The 25,264-nt window shown below is 44.5% G+C and overlaps 1 protein-coding gene across 6 annotated transcripts in view; it reads right to left on the bottom strand.

The window, feature by feature from the left end:
• The window catches only part of LOC120916458 (carcinoembryonic antigen-related cell adhesion molecule 1-like), a 92,055-nt gene extending 72,274 nt beyond the window's left edge, over positions 1-19,781 (bottom strand). For 3 of the 6 annotated variants that reach the window (XR_005743988.1, XR_005743986.1, XR_005743987.1), the window contains exons 1-2: positions 19,550-19,781; positions 1,008-1,316 (exon numbers count right to left, since the gene is read on the bottom strand). Coding sequence is in view for 3 of the 6 variants with exons in the window: in XM_040327432.1 (XP_040183366.1) it covers positions 1,008-1,316; positions 19,550-19,613 (373 nt within the window). In the remaining 3 variants the exon portion in view is untranslated. The remainder of the gene's footprint in view (positions 1-1,007; positions 1,317-19,549) is intronic. The other 3 variants (XM_040327432.1, XM_040327433.1, XM_040327434.1) reach the window with 1 other exon arrangement.
• Positions 19,782-25,264: the final 5,483 nt, after the last annotated feature.

Here is a 25,264-nt window from a genome sequence, read left to right as displayed (position 1 = left end):
AATTTCCCAAGTTGTGGGGACCCCTAACAGTAAAATTATTTTCGTAGCGTGGGTTGTGAATGGACCGCTCCAGGCTTTCACACTGGAGCGGTGCGCTAGCAGGACGGTAAAAAAAGTCCTGCTAGCCGCATCTTTGCAGCAGTCAAGGAGCGCCGACGCACCTCCCGCCCCAGTGTGAAAGGGGCCTAACTCTGAAGCCTCGTACACACGCTCGGTTTTCTCAGCAAGAACCAGCAAGAAAACTGCTGGCAGAACTTTCTTGCCGAGTAAACCAAGGGTGTGTACGAGGCTTTCAGGTTTCTCGTCTGGAAATCTGGCCATAATCTCGACGAGAAAAATAGAGATCCTGCTCTCTATTTTCTCGTTGAGATTCTTGTCGGCCTGTATACTTACCTGTCGCCGTGGAAACCCGCGCATGCTCGAAATGACTGACGCATGCGCGGTAGCTTCCACGACATAGGTAGGGTGAAGCAAGATGGCGGCGACGGCATAGAATGTGACAAGCGCATACTCGTCGTATACAATGAGGTCACCGCGTTCTTGCCTTTCAAAAGAACCGTGGTTCTTTTGAAAGGATTGTGTGTACACTCGGGTGGCAAGAGATTCTTGCCAAGATTCTTGCCAGAATCTCGTTTTTCCTGACGAGATTCTGGCCCGTGTGTACGAGGCCTTATAGAAGTGGCAGGCTGGTGAGGCTACAACCTTTTTTTAGGGCTCTCAGATAAAGCAAAAACTGTGAAATAAGCCTATATTTTTAAGTTTTAAAATGATGGTTATGCTGTAGTTTAATGCCCCTGTTTAATGACAAATTTACTGGGCAAATATTAGATAACATTTATTATGTTTATGTAAAAATTCAATGCATAAAAATACCACATCATCAAATATTGTTCATTAGCTGCATGTCAATTAAGTGGCAATAATCTAATGAATCCAGATAGGAAAAATTCCTTAAATAAAATCTGTTGACCTTTTAATGATAACAAAGTTAGGATGTTTTTACTTACTATAGACTCTGAGTTCATAGATAGACTTCTTTATAAGTGTAGTGTTTGGATATTGTGCAGTCATGGTATAATTTCCCACATCTGCCAATGCCAGATTGTTCAGTCTCAGAGTTCCATTTTCAAACAGGTTACATCTTCCTGTGTACTGATCACCAATGCAAGTAGGAGTTCCTAGAGGAATGAGCTGTGCAATTGTAACATCTTTAAAAGTCCATTGTATTAATGGATTGACATGAGCTGGCACAGACTCATAAAAATAAATCGATTCTCCAAAGGTTCCATTCTCAACCTGGAAAGCAAATCCAGCACCTGCAGGTAAATATTAAAATGACCAGTAAATGTAATGTACAATGTGCCTTAAGTAAATAACATTAATAATATTCATAACGTTGCAGAAAGTTTTTTGTGCTGTTTTCAGACGCATAACAAAGCATCAGCATGCATCAGTTAACATAAAACTGTAATTTTGAGGAAAATGTCTCTGGTACAATCAAGTAACTTTGTTTTTGAGTAATATGTTTACACAGACTCTTAATGCTATCACATCATACTAAAATTTACAGTAGAGATTATGGTGCTTATTAGAAATAATGTAAAAATGATACACTGTACTGTCATATGGGGACAAGATCAAGGTTTGAGGTTTGGTCCAAAAAACAAATTCAGACTGAACTTTGGCTGTTTAATATTTATCGAAATGTTATATTTAATACCCAAACAACGAGAGCCAAACATTATATAGCAGTGATATTTCAACCACAAAAGGGACGTCAACTGGCTCTATTAACACCTAAACGTTTTCATAAATCGCTCATAAAAGGCCTAAAAAATGCTCAACAAGCAAAATCCCATTCATTTCAATGGCACCTGTTCACATCTAAGCGTTTTGTCACCCGAAGCAAAACACCTGAAAAACGCCTTAAGGTCAAAAAAGAACATGAGCTTCTTTGGGGCAGATTACAGGCGTTTTTCTGCTTTTTACATTTGTGACCTGTACAAAATTGTAGCAAAACGCAATAAAAACGCGCAACTTTGAAAATCTCAGGTGTGAATGAAACCTTAGTGCTGGCAGGCAGCTCCCCCAGACTCAGCGACATACCCACATGTCTCTGTGCACATGCACACTGCACACGCCCCCTGGGGCATACAGTGGCATAATCTGCAAATGCTGTGTCCACCAGACACAGTGGATTGTGGTGCTTTGTATCAGGCCTCTATGAGCTGCCCAGATACCACGTGATCGCTGTGACATCATTGTTTACTACTGTGTGTGATCTGTGATTGGTCACCACCAGTGATCACATGGTACCTCGGCCAATCACAGCACCATGTAAAATGTGATAGCTGTAGGCCAATCACAGCATTACAATAGTAAACAATGAGTCATAAATGAAAGCCATTGATGGCCATTAAAACCATTGCAGTTACAGTAATCATCACTATAAAAAGCAATCGCAGTGTAAAAAAAATAAAAAATAAACCATGATCTCTACTCAGAGTACAGTTTATAAAAAAAATAAAAAGTGTTTAAAAAGTTGAATAGTTTTTTTTTACAAAATTTGACATACTGTCACCAGTCAGTATCCCTGAGCACCGCCACACCAGCCATATAACGAGGCTGTACTTCTCTGGTGACAGTATGTAAAAAACAAACAAAAAAAAACCCATACATTTTATTTAATTTCTCCATTTTCTAAAAAATTGTGACAAAAACTTCAAAAAACTTGCCATGCCTTTTACGAAATACATTGGACTGTCTACTTTCCGAAGAGGGGTCATTTGGAGATATTTGTACTGTCCTGGTGTTTTAGGGCCTCAAGAAATTATATATATATGTAGCAGTACACATTTTGGCCAAAATGTTACGAAGAAGGATTATTTGTTTGCAAAAGTTTATAACAGAAACTAAGATTTTTTTTTTTTTTTTTTCACAATTTTCAGTATTTTATTTATATAGCAAACAATAAAAAACCCAGCGGCGAATAAATACCACCAAAGGAAACACTATTTGTGTGAAAAAATAATATCAATTTCATTGGAGTACAGTGTTGCATGACCAAGCATTTGTCAGTTAAAATGGCACAGTGCTGAATAGTAAATAAATGCCCTGGTCATGAAGGGGGTAAAACCTTCTGTTGGGTGAAGTAGTTAATTTACAGGCCAGAAATCCCTAGTCATGTAAGCAAAGGGGTGGTCATAGCGTGATATCACTTGACCAAATGTGGCCATTAATTTTTTTTGTTCTGTAAAAACCTGTGGAAGCGTCTGATTACTGTTTGCTTTTCATTGTGTCAATGAGTAGGGGCACTATAAACCCCTTTATCATTCACATGGGAGGATGCGGTATCTTCCAATTTCCGATAAGCCCCCTTAACAACCAGACCCTTATCTAGGATGGGATCTGGTATAGATGTAGAGAATCTCAGCTGTGTTTAAAAAAAAAGGTAAACGTTTTCAAGTTCCGGCACTACATGGTGTGGGGGTAAGCCTCACAGAGCCCGCAATAAATCCACCTACAAAGCCGCTCCAGGAGCCGCAGCACAGCCAAACCTCCTGTCATCCACGCTGGGCACACAGGTCGCTTTTTAGAGCGATCCCGGCTCCACACGCACCCACAACTGAATTAGCCTGTCACGGCCGAGACACCTGCAGAGCCCAATATGGTGGGCGCCACTGCCACGGAGTTCATCTGAAGCACATCCAGGGAACAGAAAATTCGATCTCCTCTATTTAGGAAGAAGTCAAGTCTTATTTAAACTTTATTTTATTTTAGGAATATTTTCAGATACATTACTGAATGCATAAACATTTTAAAATCTTACAGACATCTTACATTTATTTACCTCCGCTACTGCATATTTCTCTGTTCTCTTAAACTCACACCATTTCTTCCAAATTAACCGATATCTTTCCTCCATTCCCTGCTCCCTGCTGCAGAGGTTCTTCATCTCGCATGCATGATCTACTCTCTGTATCCATTATTTTATAGATGGTTTTTCCACTTGCAACCATTTTTTTTGGAATCAGAGCCTTTGCAGCATTGAGCAGGGGAGGGACCAAGGTTTCTTTTATATTGTTTTTCTGTTTTATTGTTCCCATGGAACAACACGTTCCAGGGGTTTTGACGGATCCTTTCCCCAGTTATCTCCTCAATGTAATCTAGGATACTATGCCAATATTCTTTTATTTTTGGTCACTCCCACCAGATGTTTGTTGTTCCCCTTTGTTTACACTCTCTCCAACACTGGGGGGACCTGCTTGGCTGAAATGTATTAATTCTTTCCGGGGTCAGATCTGTCATCTTACCAAACACTTATAGTTGGCTTCTATAGTAGTGATATCTGTTGCAAAGTTATAGACTGCTGCTATCATTTGTCTTTCTTCTAACTTTATTGCTAAGTCTTGTTCCCATTTCTCTATATAGGGTAGAGCCCCCCTTACTTCAAATTCTGTTAATTTATTGTACATTTGAGAGATTCCATGTTTCAAAGGCGTTTTGATATTGCAAAGTTTTTCAATTGGGTTCAGTGTTTTCTCTTCTCTAATTGGTTGAGGGATTTTACTTACTAAGTGCTTAAGTTGCAGATATTCCCACTCGCTTAACTGCTGCCACCTGTGCATTATTAGTAGATCTAACCTTGTCCTTATTTGCCCTTGTGTCACTATATCTTTTAATTGTGCATTTCTCATGTGTCTCCCCATCCGTGTCCCGTTACCTGGGATAAAAAAACTTGTTCCCGTCAATGGGATTAATGAGGAGTTATATTTCCACTTTTCCGATTGATATAGTTTATCCCATACTTTGAAGACCGTTTTAGTTAACTTATGTGTGTCGTAGTAAGTGTTCTGTTTTTAGGTGGTATCCAGATATTTTTCCCTAACTGTCATGTGCAACGTGTTATTAATTTTTACCCATCTCTTATTTGTGTTTACCCATTCTAATAACCTTGCAACCTACTGCCATATAGTATCTTTTAATATCAGAGACCGCTAACCCTCCTTTCTTTTTTTCCCTAGATAGGAGCCCACTACCTACTTTTATTTTGCCAAATATATTTTAAAATGATTGTTTTCGTAATTTAAAAAAAACATTGAGGTATCTCTATCGGGAGCATTTGGAATTTATAAACAATTTTTGGTAGGATCACCATTTTTAACAGATTTATCCTTCCCATCCAGGAGATAGGTCTCCTCGATAGGTTTTTTATATCTACTTTTACTTCATTCAATAATAAAATATAATTGGCACAATATATTTTTTCTATATGTAGCGCTACCCCCGAAGGAGCCGCTGGTTTGTTTTTGGGATCGGCATATTGCGTTACCTTGATCTGGCCCAAGGGTTCAGTGGCAAAGACAAACAGTGAGCGAAGGTCCAGACAGTGAATAAAGGTTTTTCCAATGCTTTATTTTCCAGGCCAACACAGCCAACATCAACATAAATTGGGAAGGATGAGGTTGATAAATAGAGAGAGAGAAAGAACCTTGCAGTATCAGGCCTGGATATTAAATGGAGCAGTCAGTACTGCTCTGTATAGTACCAATTTGTAACTCGTCGCCACTCCAACTGAGTGGGTAAAGTGCCCCCGGACAGACCCGTTTCTATAAGCCTGGCAGCCGAGATGTCACTTAGGATTTCTGGGAGGAACAGGCCTGACTCTAGGGCCCTTGCCACAGGCCAATTACAATAACTGAGTTAGGTAGACAAATAGAGCGAATGATGACAGCAAACATACCTGTCAGTACTCTGGTCACCGGATCCCCAATTGGTTTGTTCAGGCTCTGTTGGACGACCTGCCTCCGGGTCCTCCTCAAACCGACTCCCCAATCGAACGGCACCCAGCCTGGGATCCTTTCAGTGGAACCGGGAACCCAGTAGGTCACTGGGGTCCCCTTGTACCTCCGGATGAGGTTCCAAGTAGACTGCAATTATGGCCAGGTGGGCCACGCCGGCAGGGTCCATGGATGCGCGCACCCTGAAGGTGGATGCCGCACCTGGAACGGGGATCCCACAAAGATTTTAGAACACATGACACCTGTCACAGATATACTCCTCTCCAGCACGCCCCGCGAGGGAAAAAGTTCCTTTGATTGGCTGCTGGAAAAACTTAATCTGCCAGAACCCCTCTGGTGCCAACTGCTGGCCAGGCATGACATTGCATCCCTGGACCACAGACTGACCCAGTGGACATTTCTGGAATGACAGAAGTCCCAAAATTTAAACAAATAGTGAATGGGAGCAAGGTAACTCTCCCATTCCCCACTAACTTTAGCGTAGTGCCTGAATGAATGAATGAATGAAAAACGTATATAGCGCGGCACATGCGAACTGAATCGCCTCTGGGCGCTAGTTGTTCGTGTCTCAAGACATCAGAAGAGCAGAGTTTTGATCTGCTTTCTGAAAGACAGGTGGTTTTCCTCCAACCGAATGCTGGTTGGTAAAGCGTTCCATAGCCTAGGACCTTGAAAAGCAAACCTTCTTTCTCCTTTGGACTTGTATTTGCCTATAATGAAAGTAAGGGGGCGCTACATATAGTAGGAGTTAATTTAATTCCCAAGTATGTTGGTGCTTCTGGCTCCCAGCAAAATGGGAATTCCTGTTGTAAAGCTATCGCCTCTTTCTTCTCTCTTGCTAAATTCAATACTTAATATTGTTTTTGTGGGGTTTATCTTAAAGTTCGTAAGCTCACCATAATCCTTCAATTCTTTTATTACGTTTGGTAGTGATAATCTTGGCTTAGTTAGGTATAGAAGTATGTCGTCCGCAAAAGCAGCAACCTTAAGTTCTTCTTCTCCCATGCTAACCCCTCCTATATCCACAATTTTCCTTAATTTTTCCAACAGTGGCTCCAGTGCGATTACATACAGGATTGGTGAAAGCGGGCAACTTTGTCTTGTTCTGTTGAACATCTCAAAGGCAGACGACATACTTCCATTCACCTTAACCCGTGCCGTGGGGTGTTTATATAAATTATCGATCCATCTTATAAATCTTGGGCCCAACCCTATACTTCGTAGTGTATCCATCATAAACCCAGTGTACTCTGTCAAATGCTTTCTCAGCATCAATTGACATGAGCAAGACTGGGTTTTTTTTTCTTTTGACCCTTGCGCATTAATAGCATTGTTCTTATACTATTGTCCCTGCCCTTGCTTCCTGGGACAAAGCCTACTTGATCTACATTTATCAATTCTGCCATCAAGTTTTTGAATCTTGCCGCCAGAATTTTTGCGTATAATTTTACATCTGCGTTCAATAACGCGATAGGGCGATAACTAGAACAGATGGAATTATCTACCACTTTTGGAATTATATAGCACTTTTGGTATGAGTGTAATATCTGCTAAAAGTGATTATTTTCTGGTTTCCTCGTTATCTCCTATTTTATTGAAATAGGTACATTGGGATTGATTTACTAAAACTGGAGGGTGCAAAATCTGGTGCAGCTGTGCATGGTAGCCAATCGGCTTCTAACTTCAGCTTGTTCAATTAAGTTTTGACAAAAAACATGGAAGCTGATTGGTTTCTATGCAAAACTGCACCAGATATTGCGCTCTCCAGCTTTAGTAAATCAACCCCATCGTCCTGGTACTAATTGCTCCTGGAATCTTTTATAATATTTTATCGTAATGCCTGCCTGGGCTTCCCCCCCCGGTATATTTTTTAGGACATTGTTTATTTCATCTTGTGTTATTGGCCTCTCAAGGAGCTCTATGTTGTCTGTTGTTATCTTTGGTAAATTTACTTCTACTAAATATTGTTGTATTTTAACCACTTGCCGACCGCGCACCGCAGTTATACGTCCACAAGGTGGCTCTGCTGGGCGAGAGCACGTAATATGACGTCCTCTCTCCCAGCCGCCACTAGGGGGCGCGCGCCCCGACTCCCATCTTGTGTTATTGGCCTCTCAAGGAGCTCTATGTTGTCTGTTGTTATCTTTGGTAAATTTACTTCTACTAAATATTGTTGTATTTTAACCACTTGCCGACCGCGCACCGCAGTTATACGTCCACAAGGTTGCTCTGCTGGGCGAGAGCACGTAATATGACGTCCTCTCTCCCAGACGTCCTCTCTCCCCCCCGCTCGCCCCGACTCCCGTGCGTGTGCCCGGCGGGCGCGATCGCCGCCGGGCACACGCGATCGCTCGGTACAGAGCGGGGACCAGGAGCTGTGTGTGTAAACACACAGCTCCCGGTCCTGTCAGCAGGGGAAATGCTGATCTTCGGTTCATACAATGTATGAACCGAGGATCAGTGTTTCCCCTAGTGAGGCCACCCCCCCCCCCACAGTAAGAACACACCCAGACATACTTAACCCCTTCCCCGCCCCCTAGTGTTAACCCCTTCACTGCCAGTGGCATTTTTATAGTAATCCAATGCATTTTTATAGCACTGATCGCTATAAAAATGCCAATGGTCCCAAAAATGTGTCAAAAGTGTCCGAAGTGTCCACCATAATGTCGCAGTACCGAAAAAAAAAATCGCTGATCGCTGCCATTACTAGTAAAAAAAATATAATAAAAATGACATAAAAATACCCCCTATTTTGTAAACGCTATAACTTTTGTGCAAACCAATCAATAAACGCTTATTGCGATTTTTTTTTTACGAAAAATATGTAGAAGAAAACGTATCGGCCTAAACTGAGGAAAAAAAATGTTTTTCTATATATTTTTGGGGGATATTTATTATAGCAAAATGTAAAAAATATTCATTTTTTTCAAAATTGTCGCTCTATTTTTGTTTATAGCGCAAAAACTAAAAACCGCAGAGGTGATCAAATACCACCAAAAGAAATCTCTATTTGTGGGAAAAAAAGGACGCCAATTTTGTTTGGGAGCCACGTCGCACGACCGCGCAATTGTCTGTTAAAGCGACGCAGTCCCGAATCGCAAAAAGTACTCTGGTCTTTGGGCAGCAATATGGTCCGGGAGGTAAGTGGTTAAGTTTCCTATTCTTCTCCTCCTGCCATGTTTCTTTGTTTCTAATTGAGTATAATTCACTATAATATTTTTAGAAAATATTTGCAATGTCAATTGTTTTATATTTCATTTCACCTTTTTAGTTTTTTATCTTTTCAATGTAATTTAAGTTTTTTTTTCCCCTTGAAATTTTTGCTAGATACTTTCTGGGCTTATTTCCTCACCTATATCTTTCTTTAGCCACATTATTAAATACTTTTCTAGTTTCCTCCTCCATCAGTTCCCTTAGTTGGTTTCTCTTTATCACCACCCTCCGATGTTTTCCACTATCTAGGTGTGTTTTGTATAACTGTTCCAGGTCGTATAGTTCCCTTATTACCCATTTCCAAGTTATTTCCCTTTCTTTTTTTTCCCCTGCTCCTATTGAGATTTGTTTTCCTCTAATATATGCCTTGTGGGCTTCCCAGACTGTGGCTCTTGTGACATCTGGTGTATCATTGATACAAAAAAAATTGTTCAATTTCAACTATTATTTTTTTACTAACTTCTTCATCCTCTATGAAGTCTTCGTTTAACTTCCATGTCCCTTTCCTATTTTCCTTATCCACCGAATCAGTTCACCATTCATTACCGATGTGATCCGCTGTGACACAATCGTGGCCCAAAGAGGCGGGCCCCGCGTTGGGAGAGCCCATCAATGATAACAGCCTTCTCCTCTGGGCTAAAATGTGTCATCCGCCGGTCACTTGAAGACTCTGGTGCAGCCATACTTCCCACAAAAAGCAAGAGACAAAAGTCCTAGCAGTAATAAAAAATGCTTGGGTACTTTTGCACTTGACGGGCGTATGTCTGGGCGTATTTATGCACTGGGTGTAGGCAGTGGGCCGGCGTATCTTAGGGGTTACGCCGGGCGTAGTTGGGGGCAGACAGTCCGGCGACGTCACAGCGCATGCGCCGTTTAAGATATGCCCGACGTATCTCTCTGAGACACGGTCGGAACATCATTTGCATGGGGTGACGCCCACTTACACTTACGCCGCCGACAATACGTTGCGCTGGTGCATCTTGGTGAGTAATATCTTTCTGAATACAGTACATGCCTCTCCGCGCTGGTCTGGCGTAGCGGAAAAGAGATGCGCTACGCCGGCGTAAATATGCGCTGATGTACGTGAATCTACCCTATAGCCTGTAAACATTTTCCAAGAAACTGCACATTATTTTAATGCTTAAAAATATCTATTTGATATGGTTGCTACACTTTACACCTCCAGATATAGTGACATTATTACAGTGCCTTGAAAAAGTATTCATACACCTTGACATTTTCCACATTTTGTCATGTTACAACTAATAAGGTACATTTATTTTATTGGGATTTTATGTGATGGACCAACACAAAGGGCCAGTTCACACCACATGCAGTCCAGTGCAGGTTTTTTTTCTGCATCAAAAATGCATGGAAAGTTGTGCAACTAAAATTTCTGCATCAAGTTTACTACACTCCTTCCAGGCGCTCCACAATTTACCCAGGTGTGGATGACACTTGTCCCAAATGCAGGCAGTCGGTGGGAACATTCATTCGTATGGTATGGGAATGCCCCCAAATTCAAACCTTCTGGCAGGCAGTGGTTGCTGACGTGAATAGGGTTGCAGGCTTCTCTCTGGACAGGAACCCACTTGTTTTTCTATTGGGCATCATCTGGTAACCAGCAAGCACACTAAACTCTTCATATTCTACGTGGCCTGCTATGCTAGGAAGATGTGTCTGACCAGATGGAAGCTCCTGGATCCCCCCCAGCTCTCAACATGGAGAGCACTTATTAACGCTGTTTTACCCCTATACTAACTTACTTATGTGGGATGAAACTGCCCTCAGAAGTTTGACAAAATCTGGGCAGCCTGGTTACAAGCTAGGCACCTCATGATATAGAAAACTTGGGCATAATGAGATATGGCACTAAATAACAGCCTGAGGGATCTGCAGGTATAAATAGACCCTCTTTTTACCTACTAGATGCCGGTAATACATCCCATGACCTCAGGTGGAGGTGGCTTTCTCCCCCCCTCTCCCTTGCCCCCCTTCCACCATCATCTCCTCTGCCTTACCTCCACCCCCTCTACCTCCCCCCGCTTCTACTCTGTCATACTGAATCCCTAAAGGGGTGCTTGGTCGCTGAAGGTGTGTTGTGCTCTCTGCTAGACATGTTGTTCCGAATGTCAACCTTCTCAGAGCTGATGAGATATTGCAATTTGACATTGAGTACTAAGAATTATTGTCCGCTAATTTATGTTGACTGGTTCCAGTGGTGCAGAACAGATCTATAACAGCACTGTTGAGTTAATCCCTTATGTCAAACTAATGTATCGTGTACATGTGTAATGATTTATTATTTCAATAAATATTCCTTTTGTTAAAAAAAAAAAAAAATACATGAAAAGTAGGTTATATGGTTTTCAATGGCATAGTTCACACCAGTGCTTGCAGTTCCAGTGTGTTCAAGTTCCAGAAAAAAAAGAAGGATAACATGCTTCATTTTTCCTGGACTGTACTGGGATGCTGTAAAGCACATCAAACATATGCTGGAAAGCACATGTCCTATTTAAAAAAAAGAGGGGGAAAAATGCACTGGACTGCATCAAAAACGCACTGGAGCACATCAAAAACATGCATGCAGAAAAACCTCTGGAAAGCATTCGGACTGCATTTCAATGGTGTGAACTGACCCATAACTCAAATCTATTGGAACCAATTGCCTTCAGAAGTCACCTAATTAGTAAATAGAGTCCACCTGTGTGTAATTTAATCTCAGTATAAATACAGCTGTTCTGTGCATTAATCAGAGAAGCAGTCAAGAGGCCCATGATAACTCTGGAGGAGCTGCAGAGATCCACAGCTCAGGTGGGAGAATCTGTCCTCAGTACAGCTATTGGTCATGCACTCCACAAATCTGGCCTTAATGGAAGAGTGGCAAGAAGAAAGCCATTGCTGAAAGAAAGCCATAAGAAGTAATGTTTGCAGTTTGTGAGAAGCCATGTGGGGGACACAGCAAAGGTGGAAGGAGGTGCTCTGGTCAGATGAGACCAAAATTGAAAATTTTGGCCTAAAAGCAAAAGCTAAGTATGGCAGAAAACTAACACTGCACATCACCCTGAACGCACCATCCCCACTGTGAAACGTGGTGGTTGTGGCAGCATCATGTTGTGGGAATGCTTTTCTTCAGTACAGACAGGGAAGATGGATGGAGCCAAATACAGGGCTATCTTAGAAGAAAACCTGTTAAGAGTCTTTAAAAGACTTAAGCCTGGGGCAGAAGCTGGGCCGGACTGGCCTTCCGGGATACCGGGAAAATTCCCGGTAGGCCGCCTGCTGTCAGTCAAATTTATCAGCTGTGTGGGCCACGGCGGCGGCCGCACTTTGCAATTATGCAGGGGTGGACGCCTGCCCTATGCCTAGCTGCAGTCACTCCAGTGTCATGCATGTCACATTATGTCAGTGAAGCAGCGGCGGGCCGGCGGGTTGCGGCCGCCATGCTCGCCGCCGCACTTTCCTTCCCATCTAACCCGCTGTGTGGACTCACTGGACTGGAGCAATCATGTGACTGAGGGAGGGGAGGAGCCGAGCAGGAGAACTGAACGTCAGATCAGTTCCATCGTCCTGTGCGGCGCCAGCACCGCCCACTATTTCTCCTGCAGGGTCACGTGGCAGAGGAGAAGAAGTTAACGGCGCCGACCACCCTTGGAGCACAAGGTGAATAAATAGATTTTAATGAAATCCTGACCTGCAGGGCCGGACTGGCCTGCCCTGAGGCTGCTTTGGGCGAAGCTGTGGCTGCAGCGCTCCGCTCCCTCCTTTTCCTCCACTACACTGTGTACATCACACTCACAGTCACCAGGTATCTCCCGCTGTGTGTCTGCAAGCTGCGAGTGTGAAAACTTTAGCCGCGCTGCTGATTGAAAAGTCTCCCTCCTCCTCCTAGACCAACTCGTGTCTGCTGAGGGGGGGGGGGGGTGGGCAAAAGCTAGTGTAATGTGGCTTCAGTTATGAGCATAGTGTCTATTCTCTGTCACACTGCTCGGACCCCGCACTGACAGCCCGCCCTCCCCCTCGTTGGACAGGAGAGAAAAGAAAATACAGATAGCAGGATCTTCTCTCCCCCCCTCGTGTGTGTCCTCGCGGCCCCGCCCACATTCCAATCCTCAGCAGCTCCTCCATGCTTCCCAAAGAGAAACTCTAGCAGCCTGCAGGGAGATAGTGGAGGGAAGGACAGCTTGTATTATGGATGCTGCAACTAGAGTTGCCACCTCATCCCTTTAAAAAGGAACACATATGAATTACACAGGTTCTGAGGCTAATTTAATGCAGGTAAGGCACCAAATGAGTCTAATTACCACCTTAATTAGCCACAGAACCTGTGTAATTAATATGTGTTCCTTTTTAAAGGGATGAGGTGGCAACCCTAGCTGCAACCCCCCACAGAGGATCCACAGCTCTCCAGGTCAGCTAAAATCATTGACTAGGGCAGCCAGATACCTTACTGCACCAAACAATACATGTAATAACCCCACTTAATTCACTATAAAATGACAACACTGACACCTGCTGGATTAAAATGGCCTGTTAGGCCTTTAACAAATAACCAAATAAAATATATATATAAAAATATATATATATACCATTACCAAATATTTAAATACTTTAACATTTTAATAAAACATTTTACAACTCCTTGGTTGTCAGCCCCCTGACAACCCCCTCCTCACTTTTGTGGGCCTGTGGTACCATTGTAGCTAGAATACGTCCCCAGCCGCAACATCGCCTCGAGGACCCTAACTGACTACAGACCCACTCACTTATCACCCGGTGGTCCAGACTACCACCAGACCACCGAGGAGGACTCCATCCCTGAGACGTGCCCCACTGTTTTACCCAACCATCTGTCTCTTTACCAAAAACGTCAGGGCACCCACCGCAACCCTTCAGGCACACCAATCTACGGAGGAAAAAACAAACCTACCTCAAAACATTGGGGCGGGACTTTCCCCTCAGGATTCCTCTCCCAGACTGCTGTCCAACTCCTCCTCTCTCCCGAAGTTTGCCTAATACTCCTCCCTCCTCCGATGATCCCCCAATCAGGTAAGACTCACACTATACACTAAACCACCCCCATCTTCCTTAACCTCTTCCCAACTGTAAGCTACCTACACCCTGTCATGTCTGTCCTACACCTACGCTTTGCTACGGCTCCGTACATGTCTTGCTTCCTAATGAGACTTCTCAGTGATTGAAAAGAAAGCAGCAAACAGGTGGGTCAGTCATTGATGGGGCTGAACAGTCAACAATCAACCAACACAGCAGCCCACTAGGGTTTCCCTAGTGTGGTGCACTACAAGCCCCAGCATGCTCTGCCAGCCTATGTATAGCACAGGCTAGTAGGCCTTGTTTGCTGACCAATCCAGGGCCCAAGCCTTCATCTTTGGTAAGGGAAATATCCCCCCCCCCCTCATCTCGCCAACCTCTGAGCACACTTATGTAAGGGAGAGCTCTGTGGACTGTGATGTAAAGGGGGACTCTGATGTACGTGGGGGCTTTGGTGATCAGAGACCCCCTTACATCAGGATTCCAAGAGTACCTCTTTGGGCCAGTTCACTCCAGACGCAGTTCTGTGTGCTTTTTTTCTGCACAAAATGCATGCACAGTGTTTTCCATGTATTCCAATGGCTCTTGATGGCTCTAGTTCACACCATGCGGTCAGTTTTCGGTCAGTTTCTGCACCGGAAACTGACTTCATGGTGTGAACTAGAGCCATTGGAATACATGGAAAACACTGTGCATGCATTTTTAGCACAGTAAAAATGCGCACAAAACTGTATGGAACTGCGTCTGGTGTGAACTGGCCCTTACATCGGTTTCCCTTTACATTACAGTCCACAGAGCTCTCCCTTAGAGCCTTTTCACATGGGCAGACTCTGCCAAGCAAATCCACCTGCTCAGTGGGGGAACTCTCCGCTGATCCCTGCTGAGCAGGCGGATGATGGGTCCATGTCTGCTTCACTTGTGCAGAGTGGACACAGTCACAGACTGTTGTTCTCTATGGACCGGTCTGACTGTCATCCAATCTGCTAGATGGATGGGGAATCTCCATCCATCTTTTTTCATTGGAGCGGATGCAGGCAGGTGTAAATGGACACGTCTGTTTACATCCACCTCCCCATACAAAACAATGGGTAGTCCAATCAGTTCAATTGTGTAAAAGGAGTCCTTCTGCAGGACCAAAATCAAGGGCCCCGTGATGGGAGAAAAGGACACCAGGATCATTAGAAAGGGGCCTGGGACCAGAGGTCCCAGGGGCCCTTCATGGTTTCTTGGGGGCCCTGAAGGTTTTAGTTACGCCTCTGGGCACAGACACTGGGGTAGATTCAGGTAGATTTGCGCAGTTTTTACAGAGGCACAGCGCACCATTTTGCCGCTGCGCCTCCGCAAATTACCTGCGCTACCCTTGATTCACGGAGCAGTAGCTCCGTAAATTGCGTGGGCGCTCCGGTAAAATGCCTGGCGTAAGCGCGCGCAATTTAAATGATCCCGTAGGGGGCGTGGATCATTTAAATTAGGCGCGTTTGCGCGCCGAGCGTAGTGCGCATGCTCCGTCGGTAAACTTTCCTGATGTGCATTGCGGTAAATGACGTCGCAAGGACGTCATTTGCTTCAAAGTGAACGTGAATGGCGTCCAGCGCCATTCACGATTCACTTACGCAAACAACGTAAATTTCAAATTTTGCGACGCGGGAACGACGGGTATACGTAGCATTGGCTGCCCCTGCTAATAGCAGGGGCAGCCTTACGCAAAAACCGACGTACGCAAACGACGTAAACTGCGTACGCAGGGCTCGCGTAGGGTTGTGAATCGGCGTTAGTATGCAATTTGCATACTATACGCTGACCACAACGAGAACGCCACCTAGCGGCCTGCGTAAGAATGCAGCCTAAGATATGACGGCATAAGGAGCCTTATGCCAGTCATTTCTTAGGCTGCAGTCGGCGTAACGAGGTTCCTGAATCAGGAGCATTCGTAACGCCGGCGCAAGTAAGCAATTGCGCTGCGTAACTATGGTTACGCAGACGCAATTGCTCTTTGAATCTACCCCACTGACTGCAGTGAGACTGCATTATGGGCAGGGTGAGACTGCATTATGGGCAGGGTGAGACTGCAATGATGGGCACGGTCAGGCTGCAATGATGGGCACGGTCAGGCTGCAATGATGGGTACAGTGAGGCTGCATTTGATGGGCACTGTTGAGGGTGCATTGATCTCTTGTACCATGCCTGCAGCTCCTGAAATCTCCTGTACCATGCCTGCAGCCCCTGACATCTCCTGTACCATACCCGCAGCCCCTGATATCTTGACATCTTCTGTACCATTCCCATAGCCTCTGACATCTTCTGTACTATGCCAACAGCCTCTGACATCTCCTGTATCATGCCCACATCCTCTGCCATCTTGACATCTCCTGTATCATGCCCACAGCTTTTGACATCTCCTGTATCATGCCCACAGCTTTTGACATCTCCTGTATCATGCCCACAGCCTCTGACATCTCCTGTACCATGCCCACAGCCTCTGCCATCTTGACATTTTATGTACCATGCCCAAAGCCTCTGACATCTTCTGTACCATGCCCAAAGCTTCTGACATCTTCTGTACTATACCCGCAGCTTCTGACATCCCCTGTACCATGCCCACAGCCTCTGACATCTCCTGTATCATGCCCACAGCCTCTGCCATCTTGACATCTTCTGTACCATGCCCACAGCCTCTGACATCTCCTGTACCATGCCCACAGCCTCTGACATCTCCTGTACCATGCCCACAGCCTCTGACATCTCCTGTACCATGCTCACAGCCTCTGCCATCTTGACATTTTGTGTACCATGCCCAAAGCCTCTGACATTTTCTCTACCATGCCTAAAGCCTCTAACATCTTCTGTACCATGCCCAAAGCCTCTGACATCTTCTGTATTATACCCACAGCCTCTGACATCTCCTGTACCATGCCCACAGCCTCTGACATCTCCTGTACTATACCCACAGCCTCTGACATCTCCTGTACCATGCCCACAGCCTCTGACATCTCCTGTATCATGCCCACAGCCTCTGCCATCTTCTGTACCATGCCCATAGCCTCTGATATCTCCTGTACCATGCCCACAGCTTCTGCCATTTTGACATCTCCTGTACCATGCCCACAGCCTCTGACATCTCCTGTACCATGCCCACAGCCTCTAACATCTCCTGCACCATGCCCACAGCTTCTGACATCTCCTGCACCATTCCCACAGCCTCTGACATCTCCTGTACCATGCCCACAGCTTTTGACATCTCCTGTATCATGCCCACAGCTTTTGACATCTCCTGTATCATGCCCACAGCCTCTGACATCTCCTGTATCATGCCCACAGCCTCTGACATCTCATGTACCATGCCCACAGCCTCTGCCATCTTGACATTTTATGTACCATGCCCAAAGCCTCTGACATCTTCTGTACCATGCCCAAAGCTTCTGACATCTTCTGTACTATACCCGCAGCTTCTGACATCCCCTGTACCATGCCCACAGCCTCTGACATCTCCTGTATCATGCCCACAGCCTCTGCCATCTTGACATCTTCTGTACCATGCCCACAGCCTCTGACATCTCCTGTACCATGCCCACAGCCTCTGACATCTCCTGTACCATGCCCACAGCCTCTGACATCTCCTGTACCATGCTCACAGCCTCTGCCATCTTGACATTTTGTGTACCATGCCCAAAGCCTCTGACATTTTCTCTACCATGCCTAAAGCCTCTAACATCTTCTGTACCATGCCCAAAGCCTCTGACATCTTCTGTATTATACCCACAGCCTCTGACATCTCCTGTACCATGCCCACAGCCTCTGACATCTCCTGTACTATACCCACAGCCTCTGACATCTCCTGTACCATGCCCACAGCCTCTGACATCTCCTGTATCATGCCCACAGCCTCTGCCATCTTCTGTACCATGCCCATAGCCTCTGATATCTCCTGTACCATGCCCACAGCTTCTGCCATCTTGACATCTCCTGTACCATGCCCACAGCCTCTGACATCTCCTGTACCATGCCCACAGCCTCTAACATCTCCTGCACCATGCCCACAGCCTCTGACATCTCCTGCACCATTCCCACAGCCTCTGACATCTCCTGTACCATGCCCACAGCCTCTGACATCTCCTGTACCATGCCCACAACCTCTGACATCTCCTGTACCATGCCCACAGCCTATGACATCTCCTGTACCATGCCCACAGCCTATGACATCTCCTGTACCATGCCCACAGCCTCTGACATCTCCTGTACCATGCCCACAGCCTCTGACATCTCCTGCACCATGCCCACAGCCTCTGACATCTCCTGTACCATGCCCACAGCCTCTGACATCTCATGTATCATGCCCACAGCCTCTGGCATCTCCTGTACCATGTCTGCAACCTCTGACCATCTCTTGTTTTATATCATGTCTGCAGTCTGGAGAGGAGTCAACGGTGGGGGTCACGGGAGAAGTCAGACGTGTGTGGACTGTGGAGAGGAGACAATAGGAAAACCAGAGCCACCAACCGGGAGCCGACTGACTGATCCCTGCACAGTGTACCTGAGAGGTGGTCAGTGACAGCGCCGCCAGGCCAGTCTGAGAGGGGGGGGGGTCATTGATGTAAGGGGAGAGTTGATGTAAGGTGTCCCCCTTGATGATTGCTCCACTTTTACCACTTTTAACTGTAATTTGCTGTTATATATCTCTAGCCCTATGTGCTTTCATATCGGTCTTATCTATATATAATACACTCTTCAACTGTGCTTTACAATGCATAATTTTCCCTTTTATGAACAAGAAAATAATGACGTTATGTTGGTGGGCTGGTATAATAATGATATGGGGCTGGTATGACATTTTTTCGAGGGCTGGTTTTTACTCCCAGTCCGGCCCTGGGCAGAAGTTGACTTTCCAGCAGGACAACAACCCTAAACATACAGCCAGAGCTAGAATAGAATGGTTTAGATCAAAGCATATTCATGTGTTAGAATGGCTCAGTCAAAGTCCAGACCTCAATCCAGTTGAGAATCTGTATCAAGACTTGAAAATTGCTGTTCACAGACGCTCTCCATCCAATGACAGAGCTTGAGATATTTTACAAAGAAGAAGGGGCAACAATTTCACTCTCTAGATGTGCAAAGATGGTAGAGACATCATTGCAGTGAAAGGGGGTTCTACAAAGTATTGACTCAGGGGGACTGAATACAAATACAAGCCACACTTTTCACATATTTTTTTGTAAAAAAAAAATTGAAAACAATTTATAATTTTCCTTCCACTTCACAATTATGTGCCACTTTGTGTTGGTCTATCACATAAAATCCCAATAAAATACATTTACATTTTTGGTTGTAACATGACAAAATGTGGAAAATCTCAAGGGGTTTAAATACTTTTTCAATTTACTGTAAATTTAGCTGGTGTAATTGTCTTTAACTTGTCTTAAGTCGGTGTTGTGGGTAACACATAACCAAAAACGCTGCATCAACATTAAATGTCAGAGCAAACTTACCTGAGTTTAGCAGAAACAAGACACAAGGGATCATCAAAGCCATTCCTCCTGACATTCTACTCATGCTTCTTTAACTGGAAATGGTTTTTGAATAGATTCACAATGGTCAACAGTTTTCCTTTTAACAGTCAATTTCCTCCAAGTTGTTCTCCTTGTTGGAGCCTTTGTGTTGTGCTTTTTAGTCCTTCATAATGAAGCCTCACAGTCACTCAGTGCTAGAGGGAAGTGTGAGAAATATTAATTTTTAACCACGTCCCTTGGAACATTGTAGTGTGTCATCATACCCAGCTTCCTGGTATGCTCTGCCAATAATTCTAGCTTACATGATGGAGTTATCAGGTAGTAGCATTGTAGTAATATTATCTGGGGGTTAATTTTAGCACTTTTATGCAGTGCATTGGCAATATGCAGTATGGGTTACCTTGCAAACAGATTTATCCTACTTTTTCTTTCATTATTTGTTACATTATGTCACAAGTGCTCAAGAGCAGTACATTTTCATTTTCTAGCCTAGGGATAGATTGGCTTCAGGTGAGGAAATTGTGGGTGCCTTGGACAGGTAAGTGTCCTAATATTAAAAATCAGCAGCTGCAGTATTTGTAGCGGCTGACTTAAATTTTTTTTTTTGTGCGAAACTCCGCTTTAGCATTAAGAAGGTCAGTGGCTGACCTGAGTTTGTAGCTCTCCTACAGTTGTATCTATGTGACCATATTGCCATTATTACTTAGACACAGTTGGTCACTATTAGGGATGAGCTTCTTGTTCAAGTCGAACATCGTATGTTCGATCCTTCTTCGAATTACGAACGTTATGGGGCGTTCGCGCCAAATTCGAGTGATATATATATACTGACAGGCAGGCAGGTGATTGTGCTAGCTGCAGTATTTTCACTTGATGTACTGTGTCCTCTGCACAGTGTGCACCTGAAGCTACATGAATACATTTGCCGGTGTTCTTATATTAATACCACAGGCAGTGACTGATCAGCAAGTATTTTCACTTGGTGTACTGTGTCCTCTGCACAGTGTGCACCTAAAGCTACGTTAATACATTTGCTGGTGTTCTCATATTAATACCACAGGCAGTGATCAAGTATTGTCAGTATTTGTGCAGATACATCTCCCTGCAGGCCATTAGTATGTCTGGAAGGACAACAAGGAGAGGGAGAGAGTCACGAGCCAATAAAAGAGGGGAAGGCGATTCCGTCTCTCGTCCGGCATGTGGAAGGCAATGTCCATGACTCGCTGGACAGGGCGGTCAGTGGTAAGGTGCATATTACCGCTGACTCATGGTCCAGCAGGCATGGACAGGGATGTTACTTATCTTTCATGGCGCATTGGGTGACTCTGCTGGCAGCTGGGAAGGATGCAAGACAAGGTACAGTAGTGTTGGAGGTTGTTCTGCCACCACGCCTCCAAAATGCTACTACAGGTGATTGTGACACACCTCTCTCCTCCACCCCCTCCTCTTCTTCCTCTGTGGCCTCTTCCTGTGCTGATTTGTCCTCAGAACCAGCGGTGCTCCGTAGACGTTCAAGGGGCTATGCAGATACACAGGCAAAAAGCAAAACAAATGTTACAGGGGTGATAACCCTTCTCTATGTTTTCCAAAAAGCTTAAACATTTATTATTTGGCTGGAGCCACACTTTAAAAATGGACCAGTTCAAAATTACAAACAGATTCTACCTAACAACAAACCAACAGTCCCTGTCTTGTTTGCACCGCCTGCAAGCAGTTTTAAATGACTTTTTTCCTATAGAAATGTAATTTTGTGCAGGGACAGTTCTAAACACGTGCCACTTCACAGGCATACTATAGACACCCAGCAGGTACGATATTTAAAGGAATATTTCAAATTATTTTTTTCACTAAGCATCATTAAAATCACTGCTCCTGAAAGAACCCGTTTTAGGACAATAACTTGCATATTAGCCTTTAAAATTAGCACTTTTGATTTTGAATGTTCGAGTACCATAGACTTCAATGGGGTTCTAAAGTTTGCGCGAACGTTCGGTCCGTTGAAAGTTTCTGATGCGATCCGAACTGGGGGGTGTTTGGCTCATCCCTAGTCACCTAGGGCGTGGCTACGCGACGTATCATTTCACAGGCGGGAGCATCAACCCCGGACTCACTCAGCTGCTAGACCATTCGTAAGGAACTTCTATCTGTGTGAGCTGATGCCTCTCTATAAGTGACACGCTTTTAATCTACTTTTATCTTGTAAGCATATGTGGTATGCGGGGGGTGTTCATCTTTTCAATAAAGGGTTTTACACTATATGGAGTTTTCTCTGCTTGCTTCCATGTCTGCTTTGCCGCATGCATACACCCATTTATTGGAACCACTATATATACACCTGGGGGAGAGCTATTGGTGACTTTTTCCTGAGAGGATCTTTCAAGGCTGTATGAGGCTGCAGTTCGGTGAGTAGATTACCTAATGGGGAACCCAAGTGACGTAATTTTCTACTCTCACCTGGGCTAGATAAAAGTATTTCCCTGCACCTATACCAGTGAAGTGAAGTGTTTGAGCTGCTACGCTTAATCACGTAGTTGCTGATTATTTGGACATTTGATGTTTACTTTGGGACTCATTTATGTTCATATGATTACCCTATAGGGGACATATAGATGGTGTTTGGACTGTTTTCACTTTCATTTTTATTTCAGGATATTTATTATTATTCATTACTGCAGATCAAGAACATATCAGTTCAGATAAATCACTGATTTTTCAAGCGCTGTTAATGATTTATTGTTCCAATGAGACATACTTTACCCTAGTCACCATGTATTGAAATGTATGAGAACAAAAAATCCCAGTTTTTCTGAAAACTTTGCTAGAAATATTTAAGAGTGAAAATGGATCATTCAGAATTGTCATTGTCCTTCTTTCTCATCTCAGAAAGTTGAAAGATATGAAGAATATGCAGTAGTCCATGCAACATCACCCAGATCAACGGTGTAGGAACAGGGGTAGCAGGAGTCCAACTTCCCTTGGAACAGAGGAGAGTGATTGTGCTACTATCTCTGTAATAACAACAGAGGGTTATAGGAGTTGGTGCAGTTGTGGGGTCCATAGAGTTGGGTGCCTTCAAATGAGGAGATGAGTGAGGTCAAAACATTAGCTGGAGGAGGGTTAGCATTGGCTGGGTTGGGGAAGTCTGGAGCAATGGGTAAAGTATCAAAGCTCATGAGTTCTAGCTCAAAAAGTTGCACTGGAGCCCATCAGTTTCCAAATATTCAATCAAAGCATCTAAACAAGCTTCCACAGGATGTTTCAAGTTACTCCTAGCTGTATCTTACCTTAATTTTATATTGACCTTTACGTCTTGTGTCTTCTCTCTTTCATAGATACTGATACAAAGACATACTGTAGCTACATTAGTCTTTTCTAACACTTTTAAATCATTTGTTGAGAAAGACCATCCAGTTTCATTGGCTTGTAATCTGCATGCAGACTTCATGGTTTTTGATTCCCCGAAAGTGACAGATAAAGCGTTTTTCTGTCGTTCCCATCTCAAAAAGTTGGGAGGTATGTATTATTGGCTAATATACAACATATACCAAATAGTATTCAGAGTCCACATATTGGGAATTTAGTACTATATAAATTAAATTGTAAACACTTTAGTTATAGTAGTTATAATATGACCACATTCTATTGCCTCTAGTGGGATTGTGATGCTCTCGCTGCATATTGGGAACTTTTTTTATGATGAATTGATGAAGTAGTTATATAATCTGTATACTATCTTGTTCAATCTTTTGTTTCAGACTCTGAACTCTCTGAAAACTTGAACTAATTCCTCTTCCTCTGTTCCAGTGCTGCCACCTTCAGTTTCTCTGGTGCATTCTGACTCCCCTCAAAAACATTGCAAGTAATATTTGTGCAGCCTATGAAAGATACAAACAAAAAAGTGTTGATTCCAGCAATACATGAAGCAGTACAGCAGCAGCAGCAGCAGCAGCAGCAGCACAGAAGTGTATGCTTTCTGAATCAATTAAGAAAATCAGTGTAGCAGACTGCTACAGGTCTGAGTGTTAGCTGACTCAGACATGTGTAATTTTGACCAAATTTAGCCTCTGTTCCAGCCATGGCTGTGCTGGGAGTGACTTTCATTGTTAACCTGGGGGTGTTATTACCACCCCAGGCCAAGGGTGGCAGCAGCAAAGTCAGGGTGTATTGGGTTTCCCCCTCGGCAGCCAATCAGTGGGGGTGATTGTCCTGCTGTGAATGCTGGGGAGGGGTACTTAAGGGACAGAAATCCTGGCTCCGGGACCACGTTGTTCCGGGGTTGTGATCTGTCTAAGTAGGCCCAGTAGTCAGACTGGGTCTACGTTTTTAAGGTGACCCTGTGCTGTCTGTCCTGGAGGGAAGAAGCCACTTGATGAAGGAAGCCAGGGGAGGACCTATCCTGGAGAGAACCATGCAAAAGTCTAGTATCTTGGGAGAAGACCTGGAAACTTCATCGAAGGATGCACCATACACTGAGAGGCTTGATGGTGATCGCCTTTCAGATCCGAATTCTACAGAAGTTCTGGACCAAAAGTGTCTCCTCATAAAGGAAGGTCTGTGGCAGAGACTGTACTTTATTCCGTGCGCCATTCTGGCTGCTAGGCCAGTGAGAGGGACCTATCCGGGTGAGCAATACCCACTCTGGCTAGAGTGGCGACGAGAACTGTTTGCTGGAAGCATGAGTGTTTCCTAATTGAGATTATGCACCTGAACCTATCTACCTGTTTACCCTTCCACCCCATCAACCACTTCTTCTTTCCTTACCAAGTTCTGCAAATAAATCTTAGAAAAAGAAGCGTAAAGTGTGGACATTTAACTTTTTCAACTCTCTTCTACTACCCTGGACGGCAAGGAAATAGAGATAACATGCTGCCCGAAATACTCAGAAGCTCCTGCGGGGGTAGTGATACATCAGTAAAAACATTTCCACTGTAGATATATTGTCCTATGTGTAGCCATGCCCCAGCAGGGGTTGCTGAATATTGTGGTTCACCTGTCACCCTGCCCAGACCGGCATTCATCTCTCAGGCGCTCAGAGACACAGACCAGTCCATAAGCTTTTGTTTTAGTTTTTTTTATTGAGGGGCTTAAACTTGGATAGGGAAAGGGAAATATGGGATGCCCAGTAGAATTGGTAGCACTTGTTTGGGACAACTATATACTCTCCTGTATATACACTCCAGTCTTCTCTCCAGTACAAACTCTTGCTTAAAGCAGAGTTCCACTGTCAGGGACGTACTTTTCGCTCCCCTCGGCGCGCTCCCACACGCTTGCGCCAACCACGGACCTTGCACGCAGCTATGCAGCCGTTGCGCGCTCCTTCGCGCATATGTCAAAAACGTACCTAACCAGCCGGTGCGCGTGCGCGCATTAGACGCATCTTTTGGTGCCCTATAAAAGACACTGTGGTGATGCTGCACCTCGCGGCTTGATCTGCATCTGTTCCCTGAGCTGTTTGCTGTTTGAAAGCATTCTGTTCCAAGTGTATGACCCGGCTTCCTGACTCTGCTTCCTGCTCCAATCCCGACTCCGGCTTGTTGACCTTGCTCTGTTCCCTGCTTGATTACCCGTTGCCAAGACCCGGCCTGGACTCTGACTACTCTTCTGCCTATTGCTTCTGCTATGACTCCAAGTGTATGACCCGGCCTGCCTGACTCCGCTCACCTGCACCTGTTGCGCTGCTAACCTGCATCCACG

Source organism: Rana temporaria, chromosome 10 (genome assembly GCF_905171775.1).
Source record: "Rana temporaria chromosome 10, aRanTem1.1, whole genome shotgun sequence".
NCBI lineage: Eukaryota > Metazoa > Chordata > Amphibia > Anura > Ranidae > Rana > Rana temporaria.
Note: the sequence above shows the minus strand (reverse complement) of the source record. Positions and strands in the feature narration are given on the sequence as shown.